The 20,994-nt window shown below is 49.3% G+C and overlaps 2 protein-coding genes across 3 annotated transcripts; one reads left to right on the top strand and one right to left on the bottom strand.

Moving 5' to 3' along the window:
* Window positions 1–200: 200 nt before the first annotated feature.
* On the bottom strand, window positions 201–5,089 carry CFAP119 (cilia and flagella associated protein 119). The gene is made up of 9 exons (XM_082194623.1): window positions 4,926–5,089; window positions 3,810–3,841; window positions 3,542–3,607; window positions 2,898–3,067; window positions 2,508–2,578; window positions 2,252–2,368; window positions 1,674–1,734; window positions 1,277–1,354; window positions 201–597 (listed from the first exon to the last, which is right to left on the bottom strand). The coding sequence occupies exons 1-9, from the start codon at window positions 4,947–4,949 to the stop codon at window positions 425–427; spliced, it is 792 nt and encodes a 263-aa protein (XP_082050749.1). The 5' UTR covers window positions 4,950–5,089; the 3' UTR covers window positions 201–424.
* A 195-nt stretch (window positions 5,090–5,284) lies between these two features.
* Window positions 5,285–20,210, top strand: RNF40 (ring finger protein 40). 2 transcript variants are annotated; one of them, XM_082194616.1, is made up of 20 exons: window positions 5,285–5,424; window positions 6,684–6,880; window positions 8,431–8,598; window positions 8,933–9,068; window positions 9,163–9,399; window positions 10,454–10,575; window positions 10,706–10,852; window positions 10,963–11,037; window positions 11,164–11,283; window positions 12,495–12,674; window positions 13,205–13,340; window positions 13,631–13,752; window positions 14,182–14,690; window positions 15,194–15,311; window positions 17,099–17,248; window positions 17,754–17,966; window positions 18,091–18,216; window positions 18,976–19,116; window positions 19,321–19,422; window positions 19,527–20,210. In XM_082194616.1, the coding sequence occupies exons 2-20, from the start codon at window positions 6,749–6,751 to the stop codon at window positions 19,701–19,703; spliced, it is 3,111 nt and encodes a 1,036-aa protein (XP_082050742.1). In that variant the 5' UTR covers window positions 5,285–5,424; window positions 6,684–6,748; the 3' UTR covers window positions 19,704–20,210. The 2 variants fall into 2 exon arrangements, with proteins under 2 accessions (XP_082050742.1, XP_082050741.1); XM_082194615.1 differs by lacking the exon at window positions 5,285–5,424 and adding an exon at window positions 5,528–5,648.
* The last annotated feature ends 784 nt before the right edge of the window (window positions 20,211–20,994 follow it).

Here is a 20,994-nt window from a genome sequence, read left to right as displayed (position 1 = left end):
CATGGACGCATGATGCCTGCAATACTCGCACATCCCCAATTCAGACAGCACCCCCAAAGTGTAGCAGCTCTGCTAGTAGGGTGTGAGGAGACCTACTCTATACAATGGTTTGAGTGCTTCGGATGGGGAATGCAGCAGGCTGAGAGAGAGGAGATACAGCCTGGATCCTACACACAGAAGATGTGCAACAGTGGTACCGATTGTTTGGAAAGCTCTTTAATGTCTTAACATCACAGTTTCTCTAGAAAGTTTCTGAAAAACAGGTTTCTAAAAGGCATTTAAAAGTGTGGTCTATCTGGCCCACCCCCCTTTTGACTATTATTCATTTCCACAATTTCTGAGGAATGAGATACTTTATGGGTGGGGCCTGATAACCTCTCAACATTCTAATCTAAAAAGCTAATTCTCTGGCCTCCCAACCTGCTTATTTTTTCTTGCCCTTGGCACCCCCCTTGCCCGGGCCCTTCTCCAGCTGGAGCAGCTTGGCATTAAACTGGTCCTCCGTTGCCTTCAAGCGCTGATCTACTGAAAGGCGCAGCATGGTCAGCTCCTGGCTGAGCTGGTTTGCAATGTACTCTCGCAGCACAGCGGTGGGACCTAGGAGGAGGCAGAATAAGCGGGAGAGAGCACTCGCCTCTAGGCTACCACTTTGGGGTTCAGGAGTGCCCCCCACACCAAAAAAGAATACACTACTTACCGTTTAAATAGCACTTTTGCAGCAGTTGAAGCACTTACCGCATACTGGCCTGGGCTGCATTGCTCTGCCTCAGCCTCTTTCAATACTGTGTTGAGCTAAGCCAATGTCTGGCTTAGCATGTTGTCTAAACCCAGGTTTCTGGTTAAGCTCTTTTCAGACAAACCACGAGTTTGTTCTTGGTTAAAGCTTGCGGATAGCCTGACGAGAGCTCAAGCACAAGCCTGGTTTTGGATGCCATGCCACTCCAAACTGGCTTAGTTCAGTGTGGTGTGGCAACAAAAACATAGCTGGGGAGGAGCAAACTGGCTGCAAGCTCTTCCCTGGGAACCACGTGTTTACACCACGGTTTGGCTTAGTGCAATGCATAGGCAAGGTCATAATCTCAGTAGATTTTACAACAAGCCTGTAGGGTAGGGCAACTATCCCCAGGTTGCAGATGAGGAGCCAAGGGCAGAGAGAGAGGGAGTGAGGGAGGTTCACCCAAGACCTCATGACTAAGATGAAATCTGAGCTGGGAGACATTTTAGCTCACCCTGGATACTACACACTAGCCCCAGCCACTGAGCTACTCTCTCTTACTTTCTTCAGCAATAGCTGTCTCGTCCATATCCTCCTGCAGAGGTGACAAAGCTGCCTCTGAGTCCTCAGTTGCTGCTTCTGTAGAAGAGAGAGATGATAAAAACCCTTTGGGGGGAAAGGTTGGATTGGGGGCAACAACTCTTGATGTTGTATCCTTTCCTACAGACTCTCTTGGGCCTGTAGGACCCTCTTGGTAGTTGCTTTAAAGCCACCTTCTGCCACAGATTTATATGTAGCTTTTGTCTTCCCCTTGTTCTATTCCGGGAGATGTCCTCATTTAGAAGGACTGGCCAATTTCTTTTTCACCCCTTTACCATCCTTGTCAATACAGGTGAATGACAGCCAGCTTACACTGTTGTGCTCAGAGGGAGGGGGATCTGGGCCTGCCCACACTTACCTTCATATTTGGGCTCTGGTTCAGGCATCCCGATGTAAGTGAATGATATGTCCAATCGCACCTAGGGAAGAGAGAGGATTTGGGACCGGTATGTATGAGCATGTGGCTGCTGAGGAGTGATCCACTGATTTCACTGGCTGGCTGGTTTCTGGTCACATTTTGATGCTTTTCACTGCTTCCACAAAGGCAAGTACCTTGCTCTTAAAAACAAAGGGCCGTATCCAGCAGTGTTGCTCAGGTTGATGGTAAGACTTCTGTCAGTGGAATGGGAAGGAAGCAAACTTCAGCAATTTTCTCCCCCTATACCTTCTCTAGAGGGTTGGGGGATCCTCTAGAGCAGAAGCTCTTGTGCTGCTCCTTTGGAATAGCTGGAAATTGCTTCCTTTCCTGTTCCGCTGATGGAAGCTGAGTGGCAATGTTGGATCCCACCCCAAAATCCACGGGAGCATCAGAGTCCATGTTTAATCCATTGTGCTACACATAAATCATCCAGGATCCTGCAAACTCTTTCCTCCCATGGCATGGGAAGGTGACATGACAGCTCCTTCCCATCCACCCAAACCCTGACAATTTTTTACCTGTGGAGTGAAAGCGTATTTGTAAAGTTTGTAGTGGCGGAAGTAGGTGTTGATCATGTAGTCTGTTAGGCGCACCAGCTGGTTCTGATTGAAGAGATCAATGCTGAAGGGGGGTCTCTAAAGAAGTGTGAAAAAATAGGTAAGATTGTGTGTGTGTGCCATTCCCTTCCACATACGCAGTGCTGTAAAAAGGAATATTGGGGAGGGATGACATCTCGGTTGTGTTATCATTTTTGCCCTGTCTGGACACACTTACCCGAATGGAGTGGCAAAAAACAAGTTCAGAGAAGTAGTTGTAGCATTCCTCCACATTGGGCAGTGGTGTTTCTACAGGAGAAGGAGGTGGAAGCATCATGTTCTTCTTCTCAAGCCCTTTTCCTACAGCCCAGTTCCCCAACTGGCAGCCAACAGGACCGGCTCTGGGTGTTACTCTCACCTCTTTGCCTTACGATAAGGCAGCATCACTATAGCACTAACAGGCATTCACAATAACCTAAAGGAACTGTGTACTTAAGACAGCATCCTACTCTTTATAATGCCACATTGCTCCCAATGAGGCTTCTGTGGTCACATTTTCCCACACCCCCCTCATTCTTCTTTTCCATTCACAAAACTCCCTTCTCTCTTCTGACATCCATTTGCTTACCTACACAGGCCTCGTGTACATCCTTCACAATTGAGAAGAAGGCTGAGGTCTGTTCCCTGTTGAAGCCCTGCTCCCGGCAGAACTGGATGGTGTAGAAGTACAGATCCAATAAGATAGTGGAGCGTGGGTTTGTTTCGAAATCTTGCAAATCCAAGAGTCTGGAGAGGAGGCTGCAGAGAAGAAGGGAAATAGGGAGGTATAGACAATCCTGTTTGATGGGAGAATGACAAAATTCTTCCATCATCACTATTTCCTTTAACTGGTAGGAGTCTGCCTTTATTTTGCACAGCTATCTGCAATAAGATGAATCTGCACCTGAGAACAGTGAGGGAATAGATCAAAGTTTTTAAAATTTCACTGCCAGTTTGATTCTTCAGACTTGGATATATCCAGCCACCTATTCTTAGTAACCTCTTTAAACAGTGTCTGGTTAAATATGTACTTATAGTAGTCAATGCTGGTTCTTTAAAATTTAGAGGACTTTACCCTCTGTCTCTATGCATTTAGGATGTGTTCCTTTATCTGGAACATCCTGAATGCAGCCTGATTCTCTATGTGTTTATTCAGCAGTAACTCTTACTTAGATGTTTGTTTTGGTAAGAGACTGACATGGCTAATGTTTCTTAGTCTTAATGTCTCATCACCTCTTCAGTTCATCAGTGGTTCCAGCCTTGTTGATTAAATCCATGGAGTGAACATCTAGATATTTCCTGGAACAGGAAGAACAAAGGAAAGCAAGTAACCTGAAAAACAGCTTCATGTTCTTAATGTCTTAGGTATAATGGGCATCAAACATGCAGCAATGCCAAAATTCAAGGATTTTCAGGCCATGCACCAAAATACAGCTGATTCTGGGGTAGGATGTGGCAATTAATGCTTCTTCTAAATTAATACACATAAACAGTTACTCACCACATGCATATCTTTGCCTTATGAGGCCGAGGCTGAAAAACAGAAATAATTTTTGAGTAGGAGTGTTAGGGATCAATTTACAAATATTTTTTCTGTTGTATGACCAAATTGTATACTACTATTGCTGGCATCTGTCTGTTTCGAGAGACAATAGAAGAATGTGCCTTTGGGGGTGAAGTCAAGCCACTGGAGAGTTACAGTGCCTGTAGAGGCTGATACAGGAGAGGCATGTTTTACTAGTACTACTATTATTACTACTGGTGATTTCAATGAGATTTGGTGGCAGATTATCTTGCCACAATGGGAAGAAATTCTACTTGGCTAGAGTGTGCTTTGAATAGTGTTGGGTACACAATTTAAAGCTGAAAGCCATATTGCTATAATTTCAAATAAGATCATTTTTTTCGTCAAACAGAACATTTTTATTTACCATAATCAATTTTCATTTATGTTGGTGGTTTATGCAAAATGTGAGGCAGATGGCAGATAGTCCAAGTTTCTCTGACTGATAGGAGAAAACGGACTCCTCCTAAGAAATCCACACTGTGCAGTTCTGTGCCTCTGCATTTCAGTTGAATCATGTATTTTAGTTGCAGTTTTTCACATGTGCATACATTCCACCCACCTTCTACAATGCTTGGGTTAGGTATTGCATGGGGTTTTACCCTCATTTTATCCACACAACTACTCTGTGAGGAGTTTAAGGAGGTTAAGTTACTGGCTAAGTAAAACTTTGACCCAGTCTCCTAGGCCCAGCACTTTATTCTAATACCAGTAGTTTTATTAATTTTATCATCACAACTTATACTTCCGCATGGATTATTATTATTACCACTGCTAGATAACTATTATTTACTATGAAACGTTGACAATTTTTGGTATTAGGATTGCTTCCCAATCCTGACAGACACCCCTGTGATTTCAACAGCTGCACGACAGGCAGGCACTTGGCAGGCGAAGCGTTTCCTACCACCATTTCTACTGCGCCAAAAGCTGTCCCAGTTGAGTTTCTGCCTCGTGTCGCCCTCCCCCCTTTCCCCAGCAATATGTTCGAAGTAAAAATGGGAAATATTGGCCTGCACGTGAATATTATTGAATTCCCCCCGCCCCTTTCACCTGCTGGAAGCCCTCCAACCCCATCTCTGGCTGTCGGGGTGTAGAAGGTTGGGGGAATCACGCGTTGCCATAGCAATCTCTGCTTCAGCCAATTGGAATTCCGTCGAAATTCGTCCAATAAGAACGAGGAACACTTGAGGGCGAAGCCCTTAGCCAATTGTAGAGGTTCTCTTTGAAGTATTCCGGCGGTGGGGGGGAGGAGAGAGAGTATCAGTAGAGATAGAATATTTAGAGCGACATCATAACATATGGGAATTTTGTTCGGACGCCATAGAGCTAGAAAAGCTCTTTTATTCCTAAGGACCTCAGTGTTGGGCGCCGAGTAGAATCTTCCTGGATTAAAATTTGCATTTTAAGTTAAGGACCTGAAGCATAAGTTGACATGTTGGATCGAAATCTCCAATTCAAGGGTCTCCTGCGGCGCACATCACTCTAGATATGGGAAGTCTACGATAAAGAAAGAGCCAATCACAGAGCGCGCTTCCGTTAAGGCGTCTCGGTGAGGCTAACCAGCGCAGCCCTGGTTCGCGCTTTGCCCAATAGCTTGAGGATGGGTTTGCGCATGCGCACTCGGCAAAGAGGCGAAGGCTGGGCCTTGAGAATGGTTGCGCGAGAGCATGCGCAGTAGGCGCGCTGGCGTTTCTCGGCCGGAGTAACGCATGGGGGGCGGGGGGAGAAGGACGAGGAAGCCGCAGCCGGGGGCGGGGAGGGGCGCTCAGGCAGGTGAGTGTGAGAGGAGACCCCCCCCGACACCAGGTTCCCCCCCTCACAGCACGCTCCCTGCACGTCTCTCCCCCCCCCGCCTTATTGAGGTCCCCCGCCTTGCCTATGTGGATTGTTCCTAACTGAACTTTCCCCAGAACAAGCCCCGCCCGCCTTGGCGGGTATTCCGATGCTGCCCTTTGAAAGGTGGCCTCATCCTTCCCTAGAATTGTCAGGGCTGTGAGGTGGTTCCGGCGGGGTCGGGAGTCGGGGGGGGGGAACCTGTGGCCCTGCAGAGGCTCTTGGGACTGCGACCCCCAGTGTCTCCCCACGACGGAGGGTCTGAGGGGAGTCGGAGTCCCGCAGCCTCTGGTGGAGGGACGCGGGACCCCCACCCCTCGCGCCTGAAACACATGCCAGAGAGAAGGAGCAAAGCTGGGGCGAGGGGGGGGGGGACACACACTTCAGTTCGTCTTTAAAAATAGGGCGTGAAGTGTTTGCCTCCTTCCCATTTTTCCCCTCTCCCCGCAACCCCCCTTATATCACTCCTTATTTTGGTGTGTTAACTCTCAGTTTAAGAATATTTTTCCATAGTGTACAAACCTATGCTTTCTTTTTATCTGCTTGTCAACAGCTCTCCGCCCAGCAGAGCTCTTGGTACAGCACCAAGATAGACATCAGTGGTTCAGCAGGTGCCTCTTCCCCATTAACTGTCTCTGAACCAGGGGACACCTGTTGTTTTTTGGCCTGGTATATAACTTTTAAAGAGCACACGGGGGCGGGGGAGTTAGCAGCAATATTGGCAACTTTTGTTCCCCTCTATGGCCTCTTAAAATTTTTTGCATGATTCCTTGATAATGTCACTGCATTTCCTTACCTGCCACACACCCCTTTTGCCCTCTGTGTTTTGTTTAGCATAGCTGATCCCCTTCTTTCTGCATCTCTGACCAGATATGGGAAGCAGTACCTGGTTTTGACTATGGGAGGATTAATGTCACACTAGTCTACTTATGGGCAACTGTAACTCACCCTCTCTTTTTTCCTTTCCCTTTGTAGCTGAAGCGCTGCCCCCTTGGCTGACTGCCTGATTCCTCTGCTCTCGCCTGCTGCTCAGAGTCACCATGTCGGGACTTGTGAGCAAGCGGGCAGCTGGGGATGGGGGCTCTGGGCCCCCTGAGAAGAAATCCAACAGGGAGGAGAAGACTACCACTACCCTGATTGAGCCCATCCGCCTGGGGGGCATCTCTTCCACGGTGAGGACCAGGGGATTGAGTGCAGGGTGGAGAAGTACTCGGGCGGTGGTGGCGGCAAAAGTATGAAATTTGCTTCTGCAAGGTGCCACGATGGCTGCCAAATTGAATAGCTTTGAAAGGGGGTTGGACAGATTCATGAAGGATAAGGCTGTCAGCAGCCACTAGTTATGACCGCATTCTGCCTCAATTGTCAGAGGCAGCTTGCACTGAATACCAGCTGCTGGGGAACCTGAGCTTGACAGTTCTGTTTCCCTCAGGTGCTGCTTGTGGGCTTCCCATGGGCATCTGGCTGGGCACTGTGAGAAGAGAACTCTTTCTATATGGCAATTAATTGTTTTGATTTTTTTAAATAAAAAAAACCCCTTCTGGAAATAAATGTTGGGAATTTGGGGGCGCAAGTATGCTCCAGATCAGGCTTTTTAAATAGGCAACTCTGTAATAAAGAATATTATATAGGTTGGGACCAGGAAAAAAAAATCCATGCCTATAATTTTGCCTAGAAACTGGATGTTGGTAGCTGGGTATCTGAAATATCTCTGCAGGACTGGTGGCATAAAATTAGATGCTAAGATTTAGGAGTTAGAAATACCTTCCCCCATCACTTTTAGAGGAAAATGTTAAGCAGCAGATTCCAGGTTTGCTTCCTGATGTGAACCTTGCCAACAGGGGCATGGGCCCCTGTGGTAGATTTTCGTCTTTTAACCACACCAGTTGTGATTTCAAAGGCAGTTTTTGCTTGGTCAGAACAGCAGCAGCTGCTGGGAACTCACAAAAGTAGAGTTGTGGCCTATAAATGACTCAGGCTTATATAGGGGCCTTCCCTCACCTTAGCTTTGTACACAGGTAGAAATTAAGTACCATATCAAGGAGAATTGCAGTTGGGCAACTAAGCAACAATCTTACTGGGAGAGCAAAAGTAACATCATAGGCAGGGGCTTGGTGAAGAGCAAGGCCATAGGTTCACCTATCAGTGCCAGCAAATTCCTTCTCACTCTTTAATAGGCATATTGACTCCTTTATAACATCCTTCCACCCAACATCCTCTTCACGCTTACTTTTACTGTCTATATGCTATCTGTCAGTGTATGCACATCAATACGTTTATCTATCTTGAACTAAAAGAATAGAAAACTGCCTTATACTGACTCAGACTGTTGATTGGTATTGTTGGCAGTGTCTAGCACCAGCTTTTAGCAGGGAGTCCTTCCTAATCCTTCATGGAGATGTTGGGGTTCAAATCTGAGGCCTTTGCAAATAAAGCATGTGTTCTTTCACTGATCTGCACCCTTTTAGAATTAATGGTCAATTAAAAAGGGGGGGGGGGTGGAATTCATTCTAGTTATAGTTTTCTGCCTCATTAGGGTAAATGATGATGGACCATATTTTTCTTTAGGGTGCTGTTGGTGTGTGTGTGTGTGTGTGTGTGTGTGTGTGTCTATCATCTATCTATCTATCTATCTAGTAGAAATACCATCAGAACTTGGAGTTGTTGATGGAAATGGCCAAGGATCATTCTGTGATTTACATTCTGACATTTTGTTTTATTTCAGGAGGAGATGGACCTCAAGGTGCTCCAGTTCAAGAACAAGAAATTAGCTGAGCGCCTGGAGCAGCGGCAGGCCTTTGAGGACGAGCTGCGTGAGCGCATAGAAAAGCTGGAGAAGAGGCAGGCCACCGATGATGCCACTCTCCTGATTGTCAACCGCTACTGGAAGCAGGTCAGGGCGCCTTCCTGGCTGATCGCTTTCTTAAGTTTCTAGTCCTTAAGGTTGACAAGATGAGGTTGATGATCAGTTCAACAGCTGGTGGAAGTGTTAGGAAACCAGCAGGGCATTAAGCAGAGCTTCTAAGTGGTTGGGGAGCGATATTTTGCCGTGTTGCTCCTGTGTCACCTTCCTTGTGACAAGCACAAGCCAAATGGAGATAACTGGCATGGTTTGGAAGCTGGATAGTTTTGGTATTCACCCAGCCCTGCCTGTGGCATCCCCTATGTCCTCTCTCTCCCTGTGTCTTTCTCAAGCTGTCTCCTCCCCCCCCCCCCAATTTCTACAGCTGGATGAGACCGTGCAAGTGCTGCTGAGGCGATGTGACGGAGAATGCGGCCAGCCTCTCGAGGAGCCCAAGTTGGAGATGACGGGAGCCGAGTTGGATGCCTCTCTCCTGGGGCAGGAGGGGCTGGAGAGGAGAGGTGAGCCCAGCTCTCTCTGATACAGGATGCTGGGAGGAGACGCAGCTCCCATCCTCGGAGCCAGTAACCATTGCTGTTCTTCTGGTCCCCACAGAGGCAGTCCTGTCCCCCGTTACTCCCCCCGCTCCCTGGAAAGCCGGAGCGGGGCTTGTGCTGAACGAGTCAGCCCTCTCCTTCTTGGCGACCTTGGCCAGCAGCAGCAGCGAAGAGATTGAGCTGCAGCTCCAGGAGCGCATGGAGTTCTCCAAAGCTGCCGTCTCCCGCATCGTGGAGTTCTCTGACAAGATCCACCGGCGCACCGAGGAACTCTGCCAGAAGATCCACGCCCGGGGTGAGGCCAGGCCCCATGTCAGAGCTGGGCTGAGCAGGCACCTTTTGAAGCATTATTATTATTATAATTATTATTATTTTATCACATTTATTTCCCACATTTTTCTTTAAGGAGCTCCAGGTGTTCTACATGGTTCTGCCCTATATCATTTAATCCCCACAACAACCCTATGAGGTAGATTTTGACAGCATTCTCAGGATCCTTTACATAACTTTTATCTCCAGGCATCGGTTAGAAAAGGGAGGGTTTTTATATATATGACTTTTTAAATTAAATTTTCAAAAATGCAGAAAAAAAGAATTCATAGAAATGAGCTAGCAAAAGCAACAAAGCAAAAGCAAGAGTTATGGATAAAGTTGTCTACTTTGGCAGTGTTTGGGGGGAAAGGTCCTTTTGGAGTTCAGTTGGGTCACCTCATGGGATCTTTTTTTGATGCTGACATGAATGCTTTAATTATTGTTATTAATAATAATAATTGTGCTTTATTGATTTTCAAGGGTATATTATTATTATTATTATTATTATTATTATTATTATTAACCTGTTGAGATGGAAAAGCCTGGTATTAAAAGGTTTGGCTCCTACCTGTGTCCGAGATGCTGACCTAAAAAGTTCTTTTGCTTTAAGGGCAAAGCAAACCAAAATATGTTCTATTTGGTATTGTTTGATTTTGTTCAGTTCAGTTCAGAGGGGGTGTTTCTGAAAAGCCCTAATGTGACTTGGAATTCATGTGGAATAGATAGTAGAAAAGGTTTGTTAGAAATGGAGGTGTAAGTGTAGCATGCGGTAAATAGGACCTGTGGAGAAACCAGATAAGTTTTTTAATTAATGGAAAAGGGAGATTGTTGAGATGCAGAATTCTGGTCCCTTGAGGAGAGAGGTGTTGGAAGCAGCACGGTCTTCTCTGTTCTTGTCATGCCTGTGCGGTGAAGGAATCGTAAGATGTTTTAATGCAAACTTGTAAATAGCCTGTAGCAGCCAGCTGAGGAAGTTGCTGGGAGCGGGGGCTGGGAGTTGGCGTCCTGGGTTCTCAGGGGCCTCTTTCTTTCCCCAGTGGAGTTTGACCAGCTGGAAGAAGCAGTGAAGTCTCTCAACAAGGACCTGATGAGGGAGAATCGGCACTTGCAGGACCTGACCACCCAGCTGCAAGAGAAGCACCATAAGATCTCCTTGGAGGTAGGTTCCTTGTCAGATGCCAGCAAAGGGCCGGTGCAGGCGGGGCTTCCCATGGCCAGTGCCGCTTTGTGGGAGAGAATCGTTCTGAAGCCCGGCTTGTCTGCATCTTTTTCTTCTCTGGCTCGCTTAGTACACGGAACTGCAGGACAAGGTGACCTCCTCCGAGACCAAAGTGCTGGAGATGGAGACGACCATCGAGGACCTGCAGTGGGATATCGAGAAGCTGCGCAAGCGGGAGCAGAAGCTGAACAAGCACCTGGCTGAGGCCCTGGAACAGGCAAGCAAAGATCTTCAGGGCCCCCCTGTTCCCCCCGCTCAGCCCATGGGCCAATATGGTTCATTGTAGCATTCAAGGCACTGAACTTTGTTCTCTAACTCCTTTGGCAGCTAAACTCGGGCTACTACGCATCGGGCAGTTCTGGCGGGTTCCAGGGTGGGCAGATCACACTTAGCATGCAGAAGGTAAGCGGGAGAAAAACAACCGGGGGATGGGGGGGTGTCAGCGGCGCTGGGATGCGAGTCTTGCAGGTCCAAGTGCTTCCCTTTGTGGAATCTTCCTGCTTCAGTTTTGTGCCTGGGCTTTTGCAGTTTGAAATGCTGAACGCGGAGCTGGAGGAGCACCAAGAGCTTGCCAACAGCCGCATGGCAGAGCTGGAGAAACTGCAACATGAAATGCAGCAGGCTGTGAGGACCAATGAGAAGCTCAAGGTAAGGAAGAGCCTCCTGTGGAATTTGGGGAAGGGAAGCAGAATGCCCTCTAGTGGCAGGCTGAAAATATGCTAGTGTGACCAGGAATGATGGTTCTGGAGAATCTGCTTTAGAGCCACTTTTGCAGGTGCAGAGGGATATTATTTATGTTTCTAGTCCTTGTGATGGGGGGAGACGGTGTCTCTGAAGAGCTCTGTTTCTGTGCATTTCCAGGTTCTCTCCATCTGTGTAGCTGTAGTGCTTCAGTATTTCATATTCTTCTTCTTGGCACCTCAGTCCATTACACGCAGGTCCTGCTATCGGAACACTTGTTATCCAAAATCTCACTTATCTGAACACAAATAATTATTCACAAACGGCTGACTCAGATATCCGAACTGCTGGAGTTTGTCCAGTTCTTTTCTTGTTTGTGTTTTGCTGGTCAGCAGTTGCCGTTTCAGGCCAAAACCATGGCAGGGAATTAGAGCGATTGGACAAATTGGGGAACAAGAGAGATTGGACAAATCTATTTTTCCTTTGTTTTACTTTTGCTGATTGGCTGCAGCAGTTTCAGGCAGAAAGCATGGAGTGAGAAAGCATGGATTAGAAATGCTCCTATAGGAAATAATGAAAACCATTAACTTGTTATATGCACGCTTGCCTAATGAACGATTTTCTGAGAATGCGTTGTGTTCAGAAAGCAGGACCTGTGTGTTCTTTGCTTCCTGGCAAAAGAATTCCAGACTGACTTTGGGGAAGGCTCGTAGCTCAGAAGGTCACGTGCTCAGTCCCTGGCATCTCCAGCTAAGGCTGGAAATGTTCGCTGTCAATCAAAAGTGCTGACCTAAATTGACCAATGCTCTTGACAGATTCCTATGTTCCCATGACTCCCCTTCCCCCAACATTTATCAATAGAACCAAACCAGTCCAAACAACTTCAGATGCCTCCTTTAAGTACACTCATGCATGCAGCATCCGAAGCCTTTCAGCAATCAGGCAGAAAGGCACAAGCCTCAGGCTGAGTATCTTGAGCCTTTGACGCATTTGCTTCCGGTGGGTTTTTTTGTACACTTGCTATTACACTTAATACACCCGAACATGCAGGATGGGACATGTTGCTTTTAAAAGTGCCACCAAGACCACTCCCAGGGGTGATGACGTGGGGCAGTTGACGTGGAGAGCTACCGTGGCTCTCCTCCCCCAGGCACCTGTTCTCTGCCCTTCCCCTGCAGGTGGCGCTGCGGAGCCTGCCCGAGGAGGCGGTGAAAGAGACGCTGGAATACAAAGTGCTGCAGTCTCAGTTCTCGCTGCTGTACAACGAGAGCCTGCAGGTGAAAACGCAGCTGGATGAGGCCCGAGCCCTTCTGCTCACCACCAAGAACAGCCACCTGCGCCACATCGAGCACATGGAGGTGAGGGAGCCCGTGAAGTGTGTGTGCCTGCTCTCTAACTCCTGAAAGCAGGCGTGCTTAACCCTTTCCTGTGCCTCTTTGCTTTGTAGCATTAGATAGAATGGTAAAGAAAGCAGTTTTGCAGTTTCGTCGAAGAGCACAAGGGCCCTGCTGGATCAACCAGATGCCCCTGGGAAACCCACAAGCAGAACCTGAATGCAAGAGCCCTGCTCTCCCCACAATGCCAAGAAACTGGCACTCGGAGGCATCCAGCAGTAGAGGAAGACATAGCCGTCATGGCTAGTGGCCGCTGGTGGCCTTCCTTTTAGGCCCGGATAGCATAATCTCACGAAGCCCTGGGTGGCATCCAAAATTAGCCATTGAAATCAGTGGGCACCCTTGATTTAGGTTCATTTCAGTGGGAAGAGCTTACGCCGCCATTGTTTGTCAGACTGCGAAAGCTACCAAGGAGAAAGAGTGGTCTTGCACCCTGTTCTCTCCCTCCCCCCCGGCTGATATTTCTTGCCCCTCCCCATCTTCCTCGGCAACAGAGTGATGAGCTGAACCTGCAGAAGAAGTTGCGGACGGAGGTGATCCAGCTGGAGGACACCCTGGCCCAGGTGCGCAAAGAATATGAGATGCTGCGCATTGAATTTGAGCAGAACTTGGCCGCCAACGAGCAAGCAGGTGAGGCTGCATTCCTTCCCACTGAGCATTCGTGGTTTGGCCCCAAATGAATATTTTTCTCCCTTTAATACTCTAAGGCAGGTTTCCCAAAACTTGGGTATCCAGCTGTTCTTGGACTACAAGAACATCATCCCTAACTAGCAGGGCCAGTGGTCAGGGATGATGGAAATTGTAGTCCACGAACAGTTTGGGAAACCCTGCTCTAAGGTCTGCCCTGTGCAGAAGTCATCTGCCTACCAAATTGTTCATTCTCACTCTTCTCTACCCCCCTCCCTCCGTTTGATCCCAAGGTCCCATTAACCGAGAGATGCGCCACCTGATCAGCAGCCTCCAGAACCATAACCACCAGCTGAAGGGCGACGTGCAGCGGTACAAGCGGAAGCTCCGGGAAGTGCAGGCGGAGATCAACAAGGTGGGGCTGCAGGAGGGGGAGGTTTCAGGGAATGACCCCCCCAAAGGAATCTCTTGGGGGCTGCATGCTGGCGGTGGATGGGGCCAGAGCCCCAAGTGGCCAGGACACCCCTTCTCTCGCAGGAACAGAGGACGATGCCTTACCCTGAGCCCAATCCATTGGTCCATCTTGCTCAATATTGTCCTGTTTTCAGAAAGGAAACATTTTCAGCTCTACCTGGAGATGCTGGGGATCGAACCTGGGAGCTCCTGTGTGCAAAATAGATGCTCTACCACTCAGTGAGTGGTATTTCTCCTCCTTGCTGCCCATATGACAGTCTGCTAGGGACTGCAAGCGGCCTCTGGCCACCCCCTGCTTTGAGCTCCATAATTCCAGGTGCTGTGACGGCCACCTTACCCTGCAGCTCATGTCCGTTTGTTCTTTGCTCAGGTTCGGCTGCAGCAAAGTGGCTTTTCCTCCAGCTCCACGGCAGCGCCCCCTACGCCAGGGGCTGAGGACCCCGCAGGGCTGCTGGGGCCCCCAGGGGCTGCCACCATGAAAGAGGAAGAGGGAGCAGCGCCTCCCGACGTGAAAAAAGAGCCGAAGGAGGTGCAAATGAAGAAGGAGCCCAAGGAGGAAGCTGCTGCCCCCCAGCCTCTTGGGATCCACGAAGGGGTGAAAAAGGAAGAAGAGGAGCCGCCTGCCCCACAGCCCCTCGCCCCACAGCCACCCCCACCCCCTCGCGCCAAGGAGCCTGAGCGGTCCAAGGGGCGCAGCGGCGGGGAACGGAGCGGGGATCGCGAGAGATCCCGGGACCGGGACAAAGAGGCCTCCTCCTCGTCATCTTCCTCCTCTTCCTCTTCCTCTCGTGATCGGGAGAAGCAGAAGGGTGGCGGAGGCTCTGAGGACCCCAAGAAAAAGGATTCTGATCTGCTCAAGCAGTTGCGGACTGAACTCAAGTGAGGGAGGTGGAAGATGGTGCTGTTTCAAAATGGGGGTGGGGAAGTGGGGAGAGGATGTTTTTTTGGGGGGATAGCACTGGGTAGGGGAGGGCACGGCGGCCTCAGGAAAGGCCGTGAACCTGGAGGATCTGTGCCAGTGCTTTGGCTCCTGGGAGCAGCTGCACCTCTGCACTCAGCAGAGAGGGAGATTGGGCTCTGGAGGGCTTTATTGCAGCTGAAGAGCTGGAGGCCCAGAAAATGCTTTGCCGAGATTTTAGGGTTTCAGGAGGCAGGCCTTGGTGGTAGGCCCCTCACTCTGGTGTTTGGACCCAGAGGAAGGTAAGAAAGATCTCTGTAAGCTAGAACTTCACTGAAATAGTTACCCCCCAACTGAGAAGTTCCTTGTAAGACAGTTTGAAGCCTCCCTTTGCACCCCCATAGTTTCTCATAGGTCTCAAAGCAATAACCCCTGGGGTGCAAGGTTCCCCCCCACTTCATGCTGACCCTATTTCCTTCCTCAGGAAGGCTCAGGAGAGTCAGAAGGAGATGAAGCTACTCTTGGACATGTATAAGTCGGCACCCAAGGAGCAGCGGGACAAAGTGCAGCTCATGGCTGCTGAGAAGAAGACCAAGGCAGAGGTGAGAGGCCCACCTGCACACGGATGCCTGCTGCCTTCTGAATGTTGCACTTCCTCTGCCCCCCTTTTTTTCCAGCTCTGCTTTGGTCAAATGCGCTACTCTCAATCTCAATTCTCTCAAGTGTGTATCCTTCTGTAGTTAAAGAGATGCTATCCATGCAGAGCTGGGAGATATCAGCAAGCTGGGCAAGGGGGGAACCCCAAAGTTTTGGCGGAAAGTACAAAAATAGTCCCTCTGTCCCCAAACAGCCTGACAAGGACAGGGCATGCTGGGTAGGAGCAGAATGCCGGGTGGTCTGGAGAGATGTGGAAAGTTGTGCCCTGGGAAAGGGCTGGCACTCTGAACTTGAGCATTAGGCACTGTCAAGCTTTGGTGCAGGTCCCATTGGCCCCTTCTGCTAGTTCACACATAAGTATGAGTGAGTCAGAGTCCTCTCTAGGGTTTTTATTACCGTATTTTTCGCTCTATAACACGCAGTTTTTTCCTCCTAGAAAGTAAGGGGAAATGTCTGTGCGTGTTATGGAGCGAATGCCTACAGATGGCAGGGGAATCCGCTGCAGTTGTGAGCAGTCCGTGGCTCTCTTTGAAACTGCAAAGCGGGTGTAAGCGGCTCCTGTCAGCGAGCCGAGCCGGGGAGGAGGGAAAAAAGCAGAGCGGCGCTGGCTGCTTTAAAACAACCCGTGCTCTCTGTCCCTCTCTCCTCACTGAGCTGCTAAGTAGCAGAAAACCGTTTCAGCCAGCCTAGCCGAGGAGGGAAAAAAGCAGAGCGGCGCTGGCTGCTTTAAAACAACCCGTGCTCTCTGTCCCTGCCTGCAGTTTTTTGCTGTCCGATTTTGGATCAGCCACTGTAGGGGCTGTGTGTGTGTGTGTGTGTGTGTGTGTGCTTGAGCTATCGTTCTCCTCCTCCTGCTTCCTGCTCTCTCACAGCGCCCCAGCGCTCTCCTGCGACTTTAGGATTGATACTGTGTGTGTGTGTGTGTGTGTGTGATCGTTCTCCTTCTCTTGCTTCCCACTCCCAGCCCCTACGTTCTCCTGCGACTATAGGATTGATACTGTGTGTGTGTGTGTGAGAGAGAGGGGGGGGATCGTTCTCCTTCTCTTGCTTCCCACTCCCAGCGCCCCTGCCTCTCCTGTGACTTTAGGATTGATACTCCGTGTGTCTGTGTGTGAGAGAGGGATTGTTCTCCTCCTCCTGCTTCCTGTTCACTCCCCCAGCGCCCCTGCGACTTTAGGGCGACTTTAGCATGGATCCACATGGATCCTCAGGATTTTTGCATTGGGCTACCCCAAACTCACCGTCAGATCACATGTCTGTGGCCACAGCATGAACCACAAAAATCATACATCCACTGTTTTGTTTAGAATATTTTTTTCTTGTTTTCCTCCTTTAAAAACTACATGCGTGTTATGGTCTGGTGCGTGTTATAGAGCGAAAAATACGGTAAGTTTATATGCCACCCTTCATCCGAAGATCACTGTATCAAAATACAACATACATAACCCAAAGCCCCCCAATAGTGGACATCTGAGTGACAGTATAGCATATTGGGATGCTAATTCTGGGCAAGTTGATGTGAATGATGCATCTGGACAGTAGCTATCATAGTTCCCCAAAAAGCGGCTTGGGGTTGGTTGGTTGTGCTTTTAAAATGAGGGCGAATAACATTGTGACGCTTGCAATTTGGCTTGTCCTGCCTTAGTGCTGGGTGATGGATTTGGCAGCACCATGTTGAGGGACTAGGGATAAGGAGTCACCCCTGTTCCCTTTTACTCGGTCCCCTTGGCAGGTGGAGGAGCTGCGGGTGAGGATCCGCGAGTTGGAGGAGAAAGAAAAGAAAGAGAGCAAGAAAATGGCAGATGAGGATGCCTTGCGCAAGATCAAATTGGCCGAGGAGCAAATTGAACACCTGCAGAAGAAGCTGGCTGCCACCAAGCAGGTATTTGGCTGTGGGAGGAGCCAAGGTGTAAGTTGTCCTGCAGGGTGGAAGCCTTCCCATAGGCCTGGTGTTTCTTTCAGTCCATCTATAGCCATCTATAGACCAGGGTTGGGGAGATTCTGGCTCACCGGCTCACCAGGGTTTGGCCTGCGAGGCCATTTTTCCAAAACCACCTTCACCTGTCAGCCATTTCAGTTCATTCCTGCTTTCTGTAGGGAGCAGTAGTATGCGCATGAATTCTCCTTGCTGATGGGTGCAGGATTCAAGGCTCCTTGGCCACCACTTCCCCGCACAGCTGCAGTGCAACTATGGCAGGTGGGCGGGACCACTCACCTTTCAATCGCCTGATGTCCTGATGCCAACAGGGGATTGACAGGCACCCCCCAAAAATTACCAGCCATGTGTGTGTGTGTGTGTGTGTGTAGTAATAAGGGAAGCTGCAAGGGCAAGGAGGGAGAACTTGAGCAATCTCGTTCCCTTCCTTATGTCTGCTCTGCTGGGGCAGGAGGAGGAGGCTCTCCTGTCCGAAATGGACGTGACGGGCCAGGCTTTTGAGGACATGCAAGAGCAGAACATGCGGCTGAACCAGCAGTTGCGTGAGAAGGATGACGCCAACTTCAAGCTGATGTCGGAGCGCATCAAGTCCAATCAGATCCACAAGCTGCTGCGGGAGGAGAAGGACGAGTTGGCTGAGCAGGTGCTGGCCCTCAAGTCCCAGGTAAGGCAGAGCCCGTCCCCCTACCTCCTCACAGGGTTGTGGAGCCTGAGGCAAGGGGGGCGGGTCTTGAGGGGAGGCTCCTGCCCCATGTCCTGAAGGCTGTGGCTTTGGTTTCCATGCCTAGGTGGACACCCAGCTGTTGGTGGTGCAGAAGCTGGAAGAGAAGGAGCGCGTTCTGCAGGGGAATCTGGGCACAGTGGAGAAGGAGCTCACTTTGCGCAGCCAGGCCCTGGAACTCAACAAGAGGAAGGTGAGGAGAGAGAGCTGGGAGGAGCCATGGGCTGAACTGGGAGACATTCAGGGCCGTGGGTACTTGTGCTCCAAAAAGCAAAATTATTTTCTAGGTCAGTGAGTCTTTTTACAAGCTCAGTTCTTCAATCTTGAAACTTTGTTATATTTTCTGCCTGTATTTTAAATAATATATTCTGGGCTTGTCAGTACAGTGGTACCTCGGGTTACATACGCTTCAGGTTACATACGCTTCAGGTTACAGACTCCGCTAACCCAGAGATAGTGCTTCAGGTTAAGAACTTTGCTTCAGGATGAGAACAGAAATCATGCTCTGGCAGCGCGGCAGCAGCAGGAGGCCCCATTAGCTAAAGTGGTGCTTCAGGTTAAGAACAGTTTCAGGTTAAGTACGGACCTCCGGAATGAATTAAGTACTTAACCCGAGGTACCACTGTAATTGGGGTTGGGGGCAATTGCAAGCCCAAGACCTGGAAATCCTGTTCCGTCTCTCTCCCCAGCCCCTCTGCTTATGAAGTTTCCCCAGGCATTGCCCATCCCCTCTCAGTTGGTCTCCATGGCCTTAGGGGGCTAGAAACTAGAAGCAGAGATTCCCAAGCTACTGCGTTCTCTTCCCATTGCTAGTTTTTGGGTGCACGCAGTGCAATTGCGCTATGTATTCACAGCCCCAGGAATGGGTGCCTTTGTTGGGGCTGCTTGCGGCTGATGGTCCTTAACTTGGGAGATTCTGAGGTGGTGGCTTCTGTTGCTTTTCTTCTGGCAGGCAGTGGAGGCTGCCCAGCTGGCAGAGGACTTGAAGGTGCAGCTGGAGCATGTGCAGTGTAAGCTGAAGGAGATCCAGACCTGTATGGCTGAGAACCGAGCAGCCAAGGAGAAGGAATCTTTCAACCTCAAAAGAGCCCAGGTACTAGGAGAAAAGAGGATAACTTGTTCTCCTCTGCAAGTGTGTCAGCTGCTCTAATGCTCTTCTTGGTTGAAAATGTTAGGTTTTTTTAAAAAGCAAGTTATTAGCCCTCATGGCTGCTGATAAATATTTCTTGGTATGCCAGTGTTACCTTCCGTCTTGCTAGCCACCTTTGGGATTCATTGACTTGCATCCCTTCCTCAGGAGGACATATCACGCTTGCGGCGCAAGCTGGAGAAACAGCGCAAAGTGGAGGTGTACGCGGATGCTGATGAGATTTTGCAGGAGGAGATCAAGGAGTACAAGGTGAGAAGAAAGGAGGAGGTTGGTTGGTTGGCAACCCAGAGCAAGCCTTGTTGGGGAGAGCCAAGTCAAGGATCTTACGCAAATTATCTGTCCCGTATCTCCAGGCCAAGTTGACCTGCCCCTGCTGCAATACCCGCAAGAAGGATGCTGTCCTCACCAAATGCTTCCACGTCTTCTGTTTTGACTGTGTCAAGACACGCTACGACACCCGCCAGCGGAAGTGCCCTAAGTGCAATGCGGCCTTTGGCGCCAATGATTTCCACCGCATCTATATCAGCTGAACACCTGGGTCCAATTTCCCGCCCAAGGGGGTCCCTTTCACAGACGGTGCCTGGATCCTGTGGCTTACCTAGCAAAAACCTGCCTCGGGTCCGCATAAGACTCATTCCTCCCCCACACCAGTTTTCTGGCTCTGGTCCATGGACCCCTTCCCGTGCATTTAAAATATTTTGCAGCGTTTCCTTTTCAGTGGTTTACTTTCTCTTCTCTCCCCTTGCCCTTATACTTCCTGGGTCTGTTTCACTGGATCCCCTCCCTAGATCTGAGGAATCCTCTCTGCTGCTGCTCCTCCTCTCGGCATTTCCCAAATGGTCTCCCTCCAAATTGCCTTTGGATCTTTTTCTTCTTCTACCATTTTGAAAACTTTTTCGACAACCACTGTCTGCAGGCAGCAGTCATGCAGATCAAATGCTTCCTGTCGGAGAGGTGCATTCTTATTCTTCAGTTATTTTAATAATTGTTTTCCGTGTTTTGGAAGTAAAAGTTGGAGATGATCTGCTCCTGCGAGATCCCTGTGTTCTTAGAACCTTGTGTTCCGCCTTCTGGAGATGAGTTCTGGGCAGGATTGGGGGTTGTGGGGGCGGGGGGGGGGAAAGGTTTTTGCTATGGGTAATTCCTGGAGGTTGCATTGAGCCCCACCAGAGCAAAGCTTAGCTTTGTGGGATGAGGAGGGTTTGAGGAGACAGAGATACACAAGGAATCATGCATGAACGCCATGGACTGGCTGTGCATGTTAATGTGGTCACAGCAGACTTTAACCTTTCCATATTCAGACTCATGTTTAGCACAAACCTTTGTTTGAGGAGTAATAATATTTGCATGGTAGTTGTGGCCCACGTCAGATGAAGCAGTTTGCTGTCCTTACGCAGCAGTTTGAGGACCAATGCAGTAACAGACTCACTCTTGAGGAAGGAGAGCTGAGTGGAAAGTGTTGTGAAGATTAGGGGGGAAATAAATAGGATCTGGGTCTAACCAGGACTGGGCAGACATGGCTTAGGAGCAAATGGCACACATTTCAGAGCTGGTAAGGTGAACTGTCACAAAAGAAGGAAAGCACAGTGCAAGTGGCTAGAGGAATCAGCAGTGCAGGGAAAGAATGGATTGTTCCCTAGCAATTCACTAGGCCAGTTGGGCTGCAGGATAAAAGGACCAGTTGCTTTTACTAGCACTGGAAAAAGCCAGCCAGAAATAAGAAGAGTAACTTTTTAAAGTGAAAGCTTGCCTCCATCTCAAATTCTGTATGTAGCTACAAGTATTGTACAAATATGGAAGGGCTTTAGGAATTCTTTTGCA

This window comes from Podarcis vaucheri (genome assembly GCF_965113315.1).
Source record: "Podarcis vaucheri genome assembly, chromosome: 13".
Taxonomy (NCBI): domain Eukaryota; kingdom Metazoa; phylum Chordata; class Lepidosauria; order Squamata; family Lacertidae; genus Podarcis; species Podarcis vaucheri.
This window is presented reverse-complemented; position numbering and strand designations above follow the sequence as displayed.

Bases quoted from the DNA above. Each gene is read 5' to 3' on its own strand.
- CFAP119 (XM_082194623.1), bottom strand. From the start codon at position 4,949: ATGGGGTTGGAGGGCTTCCAGCAG. The intron at 2,369-2,507 runs GTAAGTGTGTCC...ACACTTCTTTAG, and splicing joins TTTTTTGCCACTCCATTCGG to AGACCCCCCTTCAGCATTGA. The intron at 1,355-1,673 runs GTAAGTGTGGGC...TCTCTTCTACAG, and splicing joins ACCAGAGCCCAAATATGAAG to AAGCAGCAACTGAGGACTCA.
- RNF40 (XM_082194616.1), top strand. From the start codon at position 6,749: ATGTCGGGACTTGTGAGCAAGCGGGCAGCTGGGGATGGGGGCTCTGGG. The intron at 17,967-18,090 runs GTAAGGCAGAGC...TTCCATGCCTAG, and splicing joins TGCTGGCCCTCAAGTCCCAG to GTGGACACCCAGCTGTTGGT. The intron at 18,217-18,975 runs GTGAGGAGAGAG...TTCTTCTGGCAG, and splicing joins TGGAACTCAACAAGAGGAAG to GCAGTGGAGGCTGCCCAGCT.